The sequence below is a fragment of the Oryzias latipes genome, chromosome 22, assembly GCF_053564925.1.
Source record: "Oryzias latipes strain Hd-rR chromosome 22, Olatipes_Hd-rR_3.1".
Classification (NCBI taxonomy): Eukaryota; Metazoa; Chordata; class Actinopteri; order Beloniformes; family Adrianichthyidae; genus Oryzias; species Oryzias latipes.
Genome location: NC_136258.1, coordinates 212,519 through 229,069, shown reverse-complemented (window position 1 = coordinate 229,069; position 16,551 = coordinate 212,519). Strand labels below are relative to the sequence as shown.

General features: G+C 40.4%; 1 protein-coding gene and 1 long non-coding RNA gene across 4 annotated transcripts; one reads left to right on the top strand and one right to left on the bottom strand.

The window, feature by feature from the left end:
* Window positions 1-3,701: 3,701 nt before the first annotated feature.
* On the bottom strand, window positions 3,702-9,502 carry zmp:0000001267 (b(0,+)-type amino acid transporter 1). The gene is made up of 6 exons (XM_004084668.5): window positions 8,680-9,502; window positions 6,379-6,512; window positions 6,066-6,195; window positions 5,843-5,967; window positions 4,707-4,794; window positions 3,702-4,630 (listed from the first exon to the last, which is right to left on the bottom strand). The coding sequence occupies exons 1-6, from the start codon at window positions 9,376-9,378 to the stop codon at window positions 4,400-4,402; spliced, it is 1,407 nt and encodes a 468-aa protein (XP_004084716.1). The 5' UTR covers window positions 9,379-9,502; the 3' UTR covers window positions 3,702-4,399.
* Window positions 4,441-15,857, top strand: LOC144988980 (uncharacterized). Of its 3 annotated transcripts, none has more exons than XR_013653097.1 (4): window positions 4,441-4,497; window positions 15,067-15,157; window positions 15,287-15,383; window positions 15,545-15,857. It is a non-coding gene; the product is annotated as an uncharacterized LOC144988980 (long non-coding RNA). The 3 variants fall into 3 exon arrangements; XR_013653096.1 differs by lacking the exon at window positions 4,441-4,497 and adding an exon at window positions 14,299-14,411; XR_013653095.1 differs by lacking the exon at window positions 4,441-4,497 and having other exon boundaries at window positions 15,020-15,157.
* Window positions 15,858-16,551: the final 694 nt, after the last annotated feature.

Here is a 16,551-nt window from a genome sequence, read left to right as displayed (position 1 = left end):
AAAGAGAGTTTCTGCTTGGAGAAAAAGAACGGACAAAGTAAACGCACGAGTTTCTGATCTTATTTCCAATTACGTTATGATATATACACACAACCTATAAAACTTAAATGAATTGATTCAATTGGTAAAGAGTAATTGAGTTAAATTATTCAGCCTAATATCTTATGTCTCAATAATTGTTTATACAACTCAAATTAACATATTTATCTAACAATGTAATTTTTTCCAATTCAATTAAATGTTTTTCCATCTTAATTTAATGTACTTCTTGAACTCTCATCTCATATATCTAATTTTATAGGGGTATTATGAAATTGAAAAACCAGTATGTCGGTTGGGTTTAATAATAATTTTTCCATCCGGTATTATGAGGGTTGTACAACTGTCTACCACATTCAATTTATGGAAACGGTAAAGTTATCCACATATTAACTGCAAATTTACGTTCTTTCATGTTGTTTGCCTTTTTTAAGAGCCACAGTCATATCTGCTCTAATAATGCAAACCAACACTCACTGGCCACTTAATTACATCTGTCCAACTGCTCATTCCAAAATGGTCAAGGCGATCTGCTTCAGTTCAAACCGAGCTTCAGAATGGGGAAGAAAGGTGATTTAAGCTACTTTGACCGTGGCGTTTGTGCTGGTGCCAGATGGGCTTAAATAATGCAAAGGAATTGTTTCAAAAAGAGAAAATATCCAAAACATGGCTGTCCTGTGGGCAGAGGTTAGAGGAGAATGGCCAGACTGGTTTCAGCTGATAAAAAGGCAACAGTGAACTCGTTACAACCGAGGTTAGCAGAAGTGCATCTCTGGATGCACAGCACGTCCAACCTTGAAGCAGATGGATTACAGTGGCGGAAGACCACACAGAGTGCCATCCTGCTTTGTATCAATGGTTCTGGAGGTGGTGTAATGTGTAGCGAATTTATTTGGGCCCCTTAGTACCAATTAAGCAAAGTGACAGCCTACAGGAATATTGTTGGTGACCACTTTATGACCACAGTGTAACCATCTTCGTTTGGCTACTTTCAATGAGGATACCGTGTTATTTCATAAAAGTGGAATCATCTCAGACCTGACCTAACCTGACAATCCCCTGTACTCAGGGGATCCTGGCTCTGCACCCTCGGGGGCGTGTCTAACCTAATTCCTCACTGACCGCGCAGGATTATGTGGCTGGAGGTGGGGCTGGTGTGCCCCACGGTCTCCTTGCCGCACTGTTCACCTAGTACGTCCACACCTAGGAGAGGGTCTGGGGACTGGGTTACCACAAGCCATCTTCTTTTGGAAGGAGTAATTGGGTGATTGGATGAAGCTGTTGGTGGACGGAGGCATCCATTTTGCCCCTTTACACTAATTTTAACTGCACCCTCTTATTATATGACATCCATGTACACACCAAGGGGATGGTGGTCACGTTGAATCCTGTCTTCCGCAATGACTTCGGTGGCTTGTCAGCCCAAGTTGGATTGGCCACCAACCGGTACAGGGGTGGCTGGGTGTTCGGAGGGATTCTGTAATCCTGATCTGCCTCACTTTCTGTCAGTGGTCTAATATAAAATATAAGATCATTGCTTGGAAGATCAAAAGGCTTTTATAATTTCAAGATATCTTTTTTATGAAGCTGGTCTGAGAACAGCCAGGGCCAACCTGTCACGAGGCATCAGGCTGGCCAAGAAGGAGCACTCCAGGAGGATGGCTGCCCGCTTCAGTGACAGTGGTGACACCAGGAACCTGTGGCGGGGCATCCAGACCATCACGGATTACAAGCCCGCCCCACAGGCCTGCGACTATTCAACCCCTCTGCTGGACCAGCTAAACACCTTCTTTGCCCGCTTCGAGGCAGACAACAGCATCCCGGCACAGAAGACTCCTCCCCCTCCCAGTGACCTGGTGCTGATGCTATCACAGAACAGCGTGAGGCGCTCACTGGGAAGGATTAAGCCACAGAGAGCCCCAGGACCTGACAACATTCCATGCTGTGTCCTGAGGAACTGTGCTGATGAACTGACAGATGTCATCACCGACATCTTCAACCTCTCACTGAGCCAGGCTGTTGTCCCGTCATGCTTTAAAGCCACCACCATCATCCCAGTCCCAAAGAAGTCCTCTCCCTCCTGCTACAATGACTACCGCCCAATCGCTCTCACCCCCATTCTCATGAAGTGCTTTGAGCGGCTGGTCATGCAGCACATCAAGTTCACCCTCCCCCCCACTCTGGACCCCTACCAGTTTGCATACCGGTCTAACCGTTCGACCGATGATGCCATCTCTACAGCCCTCCACTCAGCCCTCACTCACCTGGAAACAAAAGACTCTCATGTCAGAATGCTGTTCATTGACTTCAGCTCCGCCTTTGATACAGTCATCCCCCAGCAGCTCATCTACAAGCTAGACCAGCTAGGACTCAACACCTCCCTGTGTAACTGGCTGCTGGACTTTCTGACAGGGAGACCACAGGGAGTCCGTGTTGGCAACAACACCTCCAGCACCATCACAATTAACACAGGGGTCCCCCAAGGATGTGTGCTGAGCCCCCTTCTCTTCACTCTGCTGACTTACGACTGCACCCCAACATCAAGCTCCAACCTCTTCATCAAGTTTGCGGATGACACAACAGTGGTGGGTCTCATCAACAACAACGACGACGAGACCCCCTACAGGAGTGAGGTGAACAGGCTGGCTCTGTGGTGCAAAGACAACAATCTCCACCTGAATGTGGAGAAGACAAAGGAGATGGTTGTGGACTTCCGGAGAACTCCCACCCAGCATGCTCCACTGATCGTCAATGGTGCTGCTGTGGAAAGGGTGAGCTGCACCAAGTTCCTGGGGGTGCACATCTCCGACGACCTGTCTTGGAACCACAACACTACATCACTGGCCAAAAAATCCCAACAACGCCTGTACTTCCTCCGCAAACTGAAGAGGGCCAGAGCTCCTCCCCCCATCATGCAGACCTTTTACAGGGGCGCCATCGAGAGCTTCCTGACCAGCTGCATCACCGTGTGGTACGGAGCCTGCAACGCGTCCTGCCGGAAGACTGCAGCACATTGTGAAAACAGCTGAGAAGATCGTTGGTGTCCCTCTTACTGGCCTCTCGGACATTTATCGCTCCCGCCTCACCCGCAAAGCCATCAGGATTACAAGGGACCCCTCACACCCATCCCAGAGACACTTTAACCTGCTGCCATCTGGGAGGAGGCTGCAAAGTATGCAGGCCAGAACCAGCAGACTCAAGGACAGTTTCCTCCATCAGGCAATAAGGACACTCAACTCCCTCCCTGCCCTCCGCCCCCTGGCCCCTCCACTCCATCCTACCAGCTCTCATTGAAAACTTCACACCATTTCCGAATATCATCATCACCAAAGACTGCCATCACTGACTCATCCACTTACTGTTCTCAGCACTGACGTCACTTTAAACTGCCACTTTAAACATGCCACTGTTCTTTAGCACTGTTTAGACTATTGTTATTCTTCCTACTATGACTGTCTTTTTATCTATTTTTAAGTCGTTTATTTATTATTTTATGTGCTGCTTGCACTGTGGGGTGAGAGGAAAGCAATTTCATCTGTGCTGTATGTCTTATGGATGCAGCATACTTGACAATAAAGCTGACTTTGACTTTGACTTTTATTTAATTATGCCTTTTCATTTTTAGAAAGTGTGACTCAAAGCAGTGGTTTTCAACCAGTGTGCTGTGGGAAATTATTTAATTTAATTAATCTGGTTTAAAAAATAGACTACAATATCAGCTCTGTGTTCACGCACTCCATGATAGAAGCAAAAACATATTTCAAAAACTTTTTTCACAAATAACTGCCTTCAAATTTACCAAAAAATATAACTTCAAAACAGAACAAACCAAACTGCAGTATTTTGAAGTGGGCAGTAATGTTGTGCTTCTGAACTAACTGTTAATTAAACTTCACAGTTTTATGACGTTAAATTTTTGATGTACAGCATCTTGTTCATATTTTAATTTTGTTAAACCATTTTATAAATAGGATGGTGATAATGATGATGGTGATGATGATGATGATGATGATGATGATGATGATGATGATGATGATGATGATGACGATGATGATGATGATAAAGAGTTTACACTCTGACCACTTGAAAATTTAGAAGACATTGGCTAACTGCTTAGCTAACTGTTTTGAGAACAAATTTGAAATTTGTTAGACCGTTTCAATTAAAACTTTTTTTTTAAGTTTCTTTGTGCAAAATGTACATTTGCTAAGAAATTAAGACAAAAGATTAACACTGCACAATTCTAAGAACATGTTAAATAACAGACCCAGCCTATCTCAAACTATGTTGGTGCTATTTGTTTGTTTGTTTTTTACTGAAAAATTAGTAACCAACAAACTGGTTAAAGGTTAAGTCACAATCACGGGTTTTTGTCTGCAGGAGCGACCTCCAAAAACAGCTGCAGAAACAGAGTCATCTTTCTGAGCGGACCAGGGAGCAGCTTGAAATGGATCAAAGGTATGTAGATTATAGCACCGCTTGATATAAACAAAGCTACATAAAGGTATTCAATCTGAGGATTGTCTAAAATGGGAGCCAAAACCAGAAAAATTGCCACAAGGAGGACCAGTATCGGGATCATTATTGGAACCTGAGAAGTAAAGAGACAATCATTACTACAGTTTCTGAATACAATAAGGTCAAAACTAGATTTTTTAAACACTCACGCTGAATGGTCGAGGGATATTTTTCATTTTGATTTTCAGGTAAATTAGCCCTCCCAAAGTGATGCCGTAGAAAAACCAGGCTGTGAAACTGAAGCAGAATTGAACAGACCAGTAAGAGAAAAACAAAAAGGTGGTGGTTTAAATATAAAATTAAAGCCGCAAGGGGCGTTGTATGGCCCGCAGTAGCAACCCGCACCCACCGCCCGGCTCTACGCACCACCGCTGGGCTTCGCTGCCCACTTCTACTCAGCAACGCCGCCATTGCAGCCCACCTTCAATCAAGGCTGGTAAAAAATGCATATGCTAATAATGCAAATTTTTAGTAGTTTTGCTAATGTAGCTAAAAGTGCAAGCATTGCGATCGGCATCATTAACTGACTCAGAAAAACACTTTGCTTCATTGGTGAGGGCTACATATTATAAGTTCATAGAAAATCCACCTTTATCAAAATAGCGACTTTTCTGTTGATTTTATCTCCATAGCAACCATTTTATATTTTCATTGCCTTGGGATGACGAACAGATAGACGTCAGTTGCTTTCCAAGCCCACATTCCTTTATTGATCTTGTCGTCTGTAACATAGTTTTGTTCAGCTTGGGCCAAGGAATTGCATATTTCATTTTCATTACATTCCGATACAGAATGTGCGAGCTAGCTAAGATCGCAACGGTTGCGAATTTGCCACGCGCCGTTCAAAATTTACAACTTCTAATTGCAACATTTTGTCCGCAGCACCTTGCTATGGATGTCTGAGAATTTATGAGGCAATCGCTAAAAATCCCTAGGAGAAGTTTTCGTTTGTATGTGGCCCTAAAGGGGCTTTTTAAAAAAAAGCACGATGGCCAAAGGTCAACCACACTTCTGTGGTGTATGCAGGATTTTCGGCCCATTCCTTTTTTTTTACGGTATCCCTTGCCGTGATGTCATCGTCTTCGGGGGGATGAAGTTGACTTTGTGGAAAATTAATTTCAATTTATCCCAGGTGTGTGGACATTTTGGTGACCTTTCGAGTATGCGGTGGGGGTCACATTTTTGCTGAAAGGCGCCGAAATCGTTCCAACAGTGAAAACAATATGGTCCCTGCAGTCAGTGACTGCTGCTGTGGGCCATAAAAATAGAAGCAGAGATATGTCACCTGAAGTAGTTCACAATACTCTGAAAGTCTCCAGGGATTAGGACCACTAGAGAAATTACAGTGGTTAAGATCAGCGCTGGAGATGGAGTTAGTCGGTTGACATGAGCCATGGACAGAATTTCCGGCTACAAAACAAACAGTCTCAGATTAAATCTTCTGTGACCTTATTTTAATCAATGCTGCTTAATCAAATGACAAAACAAACAAAAACATTTAAGCCTACCATGTGCCCTTCCCTGGCAGCTACAAAGCAAACACGACCTCCACTGAAGAAGGTCCCATTTAAAGAACCAAAAGCAGATAAAGCCGCAGCCACGGACATAATCCAACCCCAACTGCCTAACACCTTATTCCTGTGAAGATCAGACAAATTTCATTATCCTTTTTTAAAATATAGTGTACAAGACTGACAAATTATTTTAATATGAATGCTTTTTTTCATTTTCTTTATTTTTACTGCTCGTGTATGTCTATAGAAGGAATAAAACAGGGAAACTGATTTCCTATGAAATGAAACAATCACACTGGGTACTTACCCCCAGGTTACAGCTACAGCAGTGGAGGTCATGAGCTCTTTTGGAGTTATAACTGCCAGGTAGCTCACATTCACCATCAGGTATAAAGCAGTTACCGAAGAAATCGCTATCAGCAGCGCTCTGGGAAGATTCACCTGCAAAAAAACATAAACATTAGATTAATTTTTTTATACTGTTTTCCCAGAAAGTGTAGAGCAGGGGTGTAGTTATAAATATAACTAAATGTAATGAAAAATAAATGTAACTACTCCTTGATGATAAATAATTCTTCATTTATTTATTATAACTTTTTAAAGTGACAATTACAGTTACATAGAAAACATACGTTTGCTTGTTACTCTAACGTAAATCCTTTTAAATTGTGTCCGCTTATTAAAACCCATAACTCCATTAATGACGGATGAAGCTGTCCAAGTGAATAAAGAAAAATAACATCAAACTGAGCTAGAAAGAACATTATAGTGTAACATTTGACAAAAAAAGGCTGCATACAGCCTTGCATCCTGATGGTTTGATGACAACAATTTGTCTGCATACACACACATAAGACCTGCAAACATTGAATAATTACAGCAGCTGCACATAAATGTAATAGACTACAAAAAACATTTATTATAAGACATTATAAAACTTTGTTGCTCTCGCGGGCCACGTAAAATGACATGGCGGGGCACATTTGGCCCCTGGGCCTTTAGTTTTACACATGTTGTGTAGAATGTGAGATCTGGCAAAATAACAATAATCTGTGATATTGATGAATCTCTAAGCTTTTTATTAACCATGCTTTTTCATATTTAGGTCAATGCACAATTTAAAAAAAGAGTGCACTTCTTTAACCCTTGTGCTATCCTAGGCATTTTAACATTGGGAGTTGAGTCATCTAGACCCACTAGACAGTGCGCTGAACCTTTTTTCTTCAATGATTTGTGATCTTCACTGGTGTCCATGGATTACGTGAAATCTTTCCACCTTTATCCACCTTTGTCATGGTAGGGAGAACACGTCAATGGAAGGGTTGGGTCATAGGATAGCACAAGGGTTAAGAGTAATTGTTTACTAAACACATTAAAGTTTGATTAACCTCGTTATGTCGTTCTGTTTCTTCATCCAGCAGTTAACAATAAACTGATCTGAGCAAAGCGTTGTTTGTGCCATTCTTCCTTCCTTACTGAGGAAGTAATATATCAGTTTGTGTTTTCTCAGTATATGTTATATTTAGACTTGATCTTCTGTCTCCTGATCCTGTCTCTGTTTGCCTGCTGCCTGCCCCGACCCTCTATTGTGATCATCCTGTTACTCTTCTGGCTGGCAGTAGTCGATAAATGCCTGCTGTTATCGACTACTGCCAGCCTGACCCTGATTTAGCTTTGTGGACTTTTAGCTGAGCTAACAAACCTGCTCCATTTGGAACCAGATGTCTGCCTGTTCTTGTGACTCTGGTAAAGGATAATATTAGTTCGGAAAATTACGTTTTTTTATGTACAATATATAGAAAATTATGATCAACCATGCATCTAATGAAAGAAATAAGAGACGATGGAGATACAGGCAGTCAAGTCGCAGAAAGTGAGAAGGATGACCCCAACTCATTGAGGTAAAAATGCCAATAGATGTCGTGATGCTGCATGCACACGGATGACATGCTACATCCGCATGTTATGCAGTGTGCCACTGTGTGTGACGATGCTTGATGAAAACAGAATGTCAGGAGATAAAGAGACTAATATATCAGTTTGTGTTTTCTTCCAACATGCAAAAATAATGTCTTGGTAATACTGTCACAATAATGTTTCTCCAGTTTGGGAATTTTCCATGGCTAAGTGTAATTGGTTTTCTAATTTAGGCCTAAAACTGTTCACTTGTGCAATCCTATGACCCAACCCTTACATTAGTGTGTTATCCCTTCCGTGACAAAGGTGGATAAAGGTGAAGAGGATTTCATGGAATCCATGGACACCAGTGAAGATCACAAATCATTGAAGAAAAAAGTTTAGCACACTGTCTTGTGTGGTCTAGATGACCCCACTCCCAATGTTAAAGTGCCTGGGATAGCACAAGGGATACTTACACAGAAATTGTTTTTAATTGTTTTTTAATATATTAAAACAAGAAAGGTTTATATGTTTACAGAAGTCTTAATTAAGGCTTTCTTAATTCATACATCAATGGGTTAAGATGTAGTTGCTTATTATGTCTACAGGCCCGAACAACCCAAAAACCTGCATAAATACATGAAAATTTGGGTTTATGAACTTTGTTTTGAGCAGATAAACATTTACCGACAAGCAAACTGTTTCCTACCTCAGGACGTTTCAGCTCCTCAGTAACATAATTTAGATTGTTCCATCCATCATAAGACCACAGTCCTTGGTATAATGCAATTCCGATGGAATTAATCCCCAAGTTTGTGTTTTCAAAGGTGTCTTTAAAGTTGTAATTGTGTCCTCTGACCAACATCACCAACCCTCCAATTATGATAACTGCCAAAGCTAGAACTTTAGCCAGCGTGAAAAACACTTGCACTGACATGGAAAAGCGAACATTCATGCTGTTAACAAGAGCTAAAGTTAAAATAGCAGCTGCAGCCACACATTTCAACAGCAAAACTGGAGGGGGGCATTCAGGATAAAAGGGTGCCAGCACATACCGAGCAAAACTCAGTGAAATGCCAACAATACCAGCAGGTCTGACAAATATTACAGAGCTGAAAACAAGCATGAAAGCAATGACAGGACCTGAAGTCCTGAGGATGTAGATGTATTCTCCTCCTGATTCTTCTATGACAGTGCCCAGCTCAGCATAACAGAAAGACACCGTTATGACCAGTAATCCGCAACATGCCCACACCAACAAACTGGCACCAGGGCTGCCGATACTACTTAGCACCGTCTGGGGGGACATGAAGATCCCGGATCCAATCATCGTCCCTCCTATGAGAGACACTGCTCCCATCAGCCCCACTTCCCGTTTCAGGCTGAGTTTATGCTCCTTGACATCCATATTTGTGGTAGTTCAGGACCATCTGCTGTCTAACACCTTCGGCTGCAGGGGTATTACTGTGGCCAAAGTCACAGTTGCACCAACACTTGTGGTTAATAATTATGTGACCAGTTCACATAGTTGTCAGGTCTGTTTTGCTTGACTACAGCAATCTAAGTCAGCTAATTCAGTAGATATGATTGACAGTTTCTGGAAAGTTTCCATTCATTTATGTCACTTTTATCAGCAATCATCAGACCTTGACCTCTCTATCTGTCAGTCTTATTGACGAACAGCTGATATCATCTCCCTAAGTTTTTGTTGTTTTAAGCATTGTTTTTTAGAGTAAATGCATTTAGATCAAACTTTTAAATTACAAGAGTATCTTTAACCCTTGTGCTATCCTATGACCCAACCCTTCCATTGACGTGTTCTCCCTACCATGACAAAGGTGGATAAAGGTGGAAAGATTTCACGTAATCCATGGACACCAGTGAAGATCACAAATCATTGAAGAAAAAAGGTTCAGCGCACTGTCTAGTGGGTCTAGATGACTCAACTCCCAATGTTAAAATGCCTAGGATAGCACAAGGGTTAATGAATTTTTGCACTCCGTGCCTTTTTTTCAGTCCTTTTTATTGTTATAAAAATGAGCACATCTGCCGGCTCAAACTTAGACATATGAGAGTTCAAGAAGTATAAGTAATTAAGATGATAAAAAGATTAATGGAGTAATGTGACATTTAGTTAGATAAATATGTAAATTTGAGTTGTATAAACAATTATTGAGTTTTATAGACGTAAGAAATTAGGTTGAATAAATTTAACTCAATTATTTGTTACCAATAGAAGTAATTCATTTAAGTTGGCAAAATTGTATAAGTTATATATATATGCGTCACAAGGAAAATGGAAATAAGATCAGAAATTTGTGCGTTTACTTTGTCTGTTGTTCTACTACAAGCAAAAACACTTTCTTTGGATGATGCAGCCGTTTTACTTTTTTGATGGGCGTATAATCTTCATACGCCGTCATTAATCTCCGAAAAAACTCTGTATCATTGAAGCTCTCTTTTTTTCTCTACGCGTTTCCATGTTGACTCCGGAAATCCATTGAGATCCATTGAGAATGTCTTTATATACTCAACGTGCACGTGCATTAACCCAGGTTTACCAAGTCGAGCGTAATTACGCCATCTCATATCCGCTTACTGAAATACCCCACTGGGGGTATTCTAGGAAGCATGTGTAACCCTTGTGCTATCTTAGATGACCCCACCCTCACATTGGCGTGTTCTCCCTACCATGACAAAGGTGGATAAAGGTGGAAAGACTTAATGGAATCCATGGACACCAGTGAAGATCACAAATCATCGAAGAAAAAAGGTTTAGCGCACTGTCTAGTGGGTCTAGATGACCCAACTCCCAATGTTAAAGCACAAGGGTTACACTACCCTGACTTTAACCCTGAACTCTGGCGGAAATCCGCCTGAATTTGCTTACTCTGGGTATGTCGGGTCCAGAAGACCGGATATGAGTTGGCGTGATTGCGCTCGACTTAGTAACCCTGGGTTAATGCACGTGCACGGCGAGTACATAAAGACATTCTCAATGGATCGCCGATTTCCGGAGTTACCATGGAAACGCATGGTGAAAAAAAGAGAGCGCCATAGTCCAGTGACTGAGACGGAGTCAAAATGACGGCGTATGAAGATTATGCGCCCATCAAAAAAGTAACATGGCTCATCAGCAACAGAAAGAGTTTCTGCTTGGAGTAGTAGAACGGACTAGGTAAACGGACGAATTTCTATCTCATTTCCATTTTCATTGTGACGCATATATATATATAACTTATCCAATTTTCCCAAATTAAATGAATTACAGTGATCCCTTGATTATCGCGGGGGTTACGTTCCAAATAGAACCCGTGATAAGCAAAACCCGTGAAGTAGAAACCTTTATTTTTTTACAATTATTATACAATGAAATTCACTATTATACATTGAAAAGAAAGAACAAACCATTTAACAGGCTAAATCAATTGTTTTTTTAACAAATAAAAGTACTTTAGAAACGTTTTTTCAACAAATAACTTCTGTAGTGTGCTGTCAAATAATAATTTCAATCATCGATAAGAAAAGAAGGCTTTAAATTGCGGAGATTAGCCCCGCCCACCGCGACCCGAGTGGATTAAACGGAGGAAAATTTAAAATGATTATGAAAAAAATAAAAAAGTACAGTGGGACAGATAGTGACTCCGGTCTACTTTTTCACTGCTCTTCATACTGAGCCGCTGCATCCTGTGCAGCGTTTTTTCCTTCTGAAGCCCGCGGTGCAGCTGCAGGTGTGTTTGTTCGGGAGAGGAACATAGTGATAGGCAGTTGTCGCTCTTTTTTCTTCTTTGCTAAAGATCCTTATACACGGACATGCCACCATCGATTATGTTGGAGAACTGTAATGAACGGCTCATCAAAGGGTCCCATTCTTGAGCTACTCGCTGAGTGACTTTTTAGCCAATCAGAATGCAGAACACAATGCACAATCCAAATCCGTGAAGTAGCGAAACCGTGAAAAGTAAACCGTGATATAGCAAGGGATCACTGTACTTCTATTGGTAACAAGTAATTGAGTTAAATTTATTCAACCTAATTTCTTTCTTCTATAAAACTCAAGAATTGTTTATACAACTCAAATTTACATATTTATCTAACTAAATGTCATATTAATCCAATTCAATTAATATTTTTTCCATCTTAATTTATTGTAATTCTTGAAATCTCATATGTCTAAGTTTGAGCCGGCAGATATACACATTTTTATAACAATAAAAAGAAAAAAACAAATTTTCACAGTGAACAGTCTTCCATTTTTCAATTTTCCGACAGCATCATTACAACATAACACACATGGGGTGCTATATAAACTCATCATCCTCTTCTCTGTCTGACTCATGGTGCAGAGACTTAAGCATAGTTGGACAAAATAACTCGGCAAAACACTGTAAAACAGCTAAACAACTAAACACATTTGGTCAAAAACCCACACTTAAACCCAAATACGTCCAGACAGGCAAATGGAATAGTATCCCAGAATCCCTTGCGGTGCTGGGTTTTTTTCCAGGAAGTGGGTTATGCTAACCCCCACAATAAGTTTGAGGCTAAGGAAGTTGATAACCTCAGCTTTCGGTTCCAGAAATGGAGGTATGTTTCAGGGTATGTCAAGTTGCCATGGCAACTCATGCTCTGAACATAACCTGGTCTGGAGCAGGTTTAGTTGAACTTTAGTTTGTTTTCAGAGAGGTGAAGCAGCATGACGTGTCCATTTGAAGATAATTTAGTGGATGAAGAAGCTCAGATAATACTTTTTTCACCATGAGAGGGTGAGAAGACCACATATGGATGTTGGAAAGATAAACTTTGTTGATCTAACTTAATTATTTGCTTCAGTTAAGATAATTAAAAATTAAAGCCGCAAGCGGCGTTGTATGGCCCACAGACGCAACCCGCCTTCCACGCCCAACTCTAGCACCACTGCAGCCCTCACCGCCCTCACCGCCCACCTTTGACGAGGGCTAGTCAAAGCTGCATATGCTAATAATGCTAACTATGCTAATTTTGCTAGCTATGCCAATGTGTCTTAAAGTGCTAGCATTGTGATCAGCATCATTGACTGACTCAGAAAAACACATTCCTCAAGATGCTAATAATGCTAACAATGCTACCTATGCTAAAGTGGCTAAAAGTGCTAGTATAGCGATCAGCATCATCAACTGACTCAGAAAAACACATTACCTAAAATGCTAATTATGCTAACTATGCTAGCTATGCTAACTATGCTAGCTATGCTAACGTGGCTCGAAGGGCTAGCTTAGCGATCAACATCATCAACTGACTCAGAAAAACACATTGCTCCATTGGTGAGAGCTATATGTCATAAGTTGGTAAAAAATCCACTTTTTTCAAAATGGCGTCTTTTCTGTTAATTTTATCTCCATAGCAACCATTTTGTGTTTTGGTCACCTTTTGATGACGAACAGATCGATGTCAGTTTCAGACAAATCGGAAAAATAAACTTTTTGTTGTCCTTAGCAACAGTGGTTTTATGCTAACCACGCCCACATTCCTTTTATGTCCATTTCCAGTCTTTTTCAATGTATTCAGTTTCAGGCATGGATGCATGCATTCAATTTTCACTGTATTGTATTGAAATGCATGGGAGTTATAACAGTGCGCCACTTTGCTAGCTTGCCACATACACGCCGTTCAAAATCTACAACTTCTAATTCCAACATTTTTTCCACATTAGCTTGCCATTGATTCCCAAAAAGTTTCAAGACGATCGATGAAAATTCCAACGACAAGTTTACGTTTGAATCCGGTGGTAAAGGTGTTTTTTATAGAAAATTCAAGATGGCTGCCTTTTCCCGAGGTCATAGGTCGACGAAACTCCAGAGGTGATTGTAGACTTACGCTAGGGACAAGCGAGTCAAATTTCGTCAAAATCGCTCGAAAAAAAGTTCCTTTTTCCATACTGTGTAAAATCGCGAAAATCTCAAAATGGCAGATTTTGGCACAAAATGGCAGCCAAACCATAGGTCGTGTCACTTACACGTAATGATTTGTCCGCATCACCTTGCTATGAATGCCTAAGAAGTTACGAGACAATGGCAAAAAATCCCTAGGACGAGTTTTCGTTTGTATGTGGCGCTAAAGGGGCTTTTTTAAAAAAAAGCAGGATGGAGGCCTTTTCCCAAAGTCAAAGGTCAACGACACTTCTGTGCTGTTTGTAGACTGGAGCTGGCAGCAAGTGTGTGCAATAGACCTTTTTCGCAAAAAACCGGAAACACGTCAGCAACGTGTAAACTTAGTTCCGGTTTGTGCTTCGCTGGCGGAGAATGGCAGAGCCTAGAGTGTTTTCGAAGAGTCTGGGTTGTGTTCCGAAGGTCATCAGCGCCGATGTGATGAATAGTGTGAAGATGCATTCGTCCACTAAAGGAAACAAATTGGACAAGGGATATAAATTCGTCCACGAAGAGTTTATCCACCATTACCAAGGTAAGCTTCAGCTAGCTTAGCCATAGCCGCATCACCGGTAACTCTGTGTGTTTGTTTACGTCAACTGTAAATCCTGGTGTTATTTGTAATATAAGGTATAACACATCGCAGTGAATATGTGGTGTGTATGTTTAAGTGAAAAGGCATGAGAACACCCAAAAATTTGGTGAAGCTGTAAATAAGAAATGTTAAGTTGCCCGTTTGCGTCTTCATTCTTTTTGCTGCGGTTGCGGCACTTTCTTCACTTACTATTAGTATTATTTTTCTGAAAGTAGGGTGACCAGACGTCCTCTTTTCCTGGACATGTCCTCTTTTTTGATACTTATATACTAAAATAACATTGAACATAGATGAAATGCAATCATATTTGCTTTATGTATGCAGCTCTGCACACCAATTACTCTAAATGAAATATCTCACAAACTCACTTCACTCCTCTTTTTTACTAACTCAAATCTGGTCACCCTACTGACAGTTATAGTTTAGTGTTACATTGATGTAGCAACATAAGTATGTCTTAATTGTAACCTATTTAATTTATTGTGGTTAGATATCACTGGATGGATGCAGAAAGTGCCAACCTGAAAGCTTTCTCCTGCAGTTGTGCAGCTGGTAAAGGATTCTGCAATGACATCCTTTTGCCATCCTGTTCCAGACCGCACATTATTCACAGCTGGGTCAGCAGGCTGCTCCCCCTCCTGGCCTGCACGAGTGGCTTGCAAAGATGGCACAGACCAAGAGCACAGGTGGGTTTGTGATCAAATTATCATTATGATTTAAGAATGGATCTGTATCCATAACAACTATAAATTATTATAAAAACACCCCCAGTAGTGACTACAGACTGTAATTGCTTTTTGCCTTTTATTTATAAGGGAATCCATCCTGAACCGGTTAGTGAGCTGGTGGTGCAAAAGCCCAAAACAGTTGGCAGGGACGGTCTGAGGTCCACACTGTACAAGGCATATACAGGTGAATAATTTAACTTTTTGTTGCTTTGTGAGAGCAAGTTAAGTTTTTTTTCTTGATGTTATGACTAACCAAATTATGGTTACAGCAGATATAATGAATTAAATTTAAATGTAGTTATGCACTTATGTCTAACTTTTGTGTGTTGTGTTTCTGTTGTGTAGGACCACAGCCAGATCCATATATGATGGCATCTGGAAGCAGATTATGCCAGATGCAGCCCCAACCTCTCAAGGCTGTGTTGGATGGGTTTCTGAGATGGAATGAAAGAGAACTTGGATATATATTATAGCAAATGCATGAATGCATACCTTAAATTACACTTATCTTGTCTTTAACAATCAGTTCAGCCTTCTGTCTTACTGTTGATCTGTAATGTTATTTTTTATTGTAAATCTTTGATGTTATTTGTGTTGTGATTAATCAGTTGTTGTTACGCATACCAAAAAATTAAATGAGGCACAATTTTGACCAAAATTGTTTTATTCATCTAATTTTTTTGTGAAGTCAAAGTCACATTTCAACAGAAAAATATTACGAATATAACAATTACATATATATTTTTTTATAGTATATTTATTGTGATTTTCAAAGCTTTAAACAACATCACACAAAAGGAACATTCAAATCTGGCATTAAAAGTAATATTGAAATATGCATACACACAAAAAAAAAAAAAAGGGACACTTAAATCAGCAGTGAGATGTCTTTACACACACACTTAAGTCATTGTTTAGCATTGAATGGGCTTGGAAAAAACTTATATAGGGATTCCACAAGAGTTTGAAGGTTTTTTCTTTTTTTTAACAATATATGTCAACCTTTCCAAAGCTAGACATGTCATCAATTCTTTTGTCCACATTGTAATCGAGGGTGTGTCCATACTCCTCCACAACATTGCAATAATTGTTCTTGCTTGTAAAAGCCCAAAGTCGATGAGCAATGATTGTTTCTGTGTTACGACAAAGTGTTGAGGGTATATACCTAACACACATAATCTAGAACACAACGGAACATTATTTCCAATTATATGACCAATATATCCAGTTACACTCTTCCAAAAGCATTGGATCACTGGGCATTCCCATAAGCAGTGGATTAAAGTTCCTTTATCCACTTTGCACTTAACACATATGTCTGGAATGTCTGGGAATATGTGGTTGAGTCTACT

What these genes read in the sequence shown, in the direction of transcription:
- zmp:0000001267 (XM_004084668.5), bottom strand. Translation starts at nt 9,378, where the DNA reads ATGGATGTCAAGGAGCATAAACTCAGCCTGAAACGGGAAGTGGGGCTG. An exon ending in AGTATTGTGAACTACTTCAG is followed by an intron (nt 4,795 to 5,842) that starts GTGACATATCTC and finishes ATTCTGCTTCAG; the next exon opens with TTTCACAGCCTGGTTTTTCT. An exon ending in ATATCCCTCGACCATTCAGC is followed by an intron (nt 4,631 to 4,706) that starts GTGAGTGTTTAA and finishes TTTACTTCTCAG; the next exon opens with GTTCCAATAATGATCCCGAT.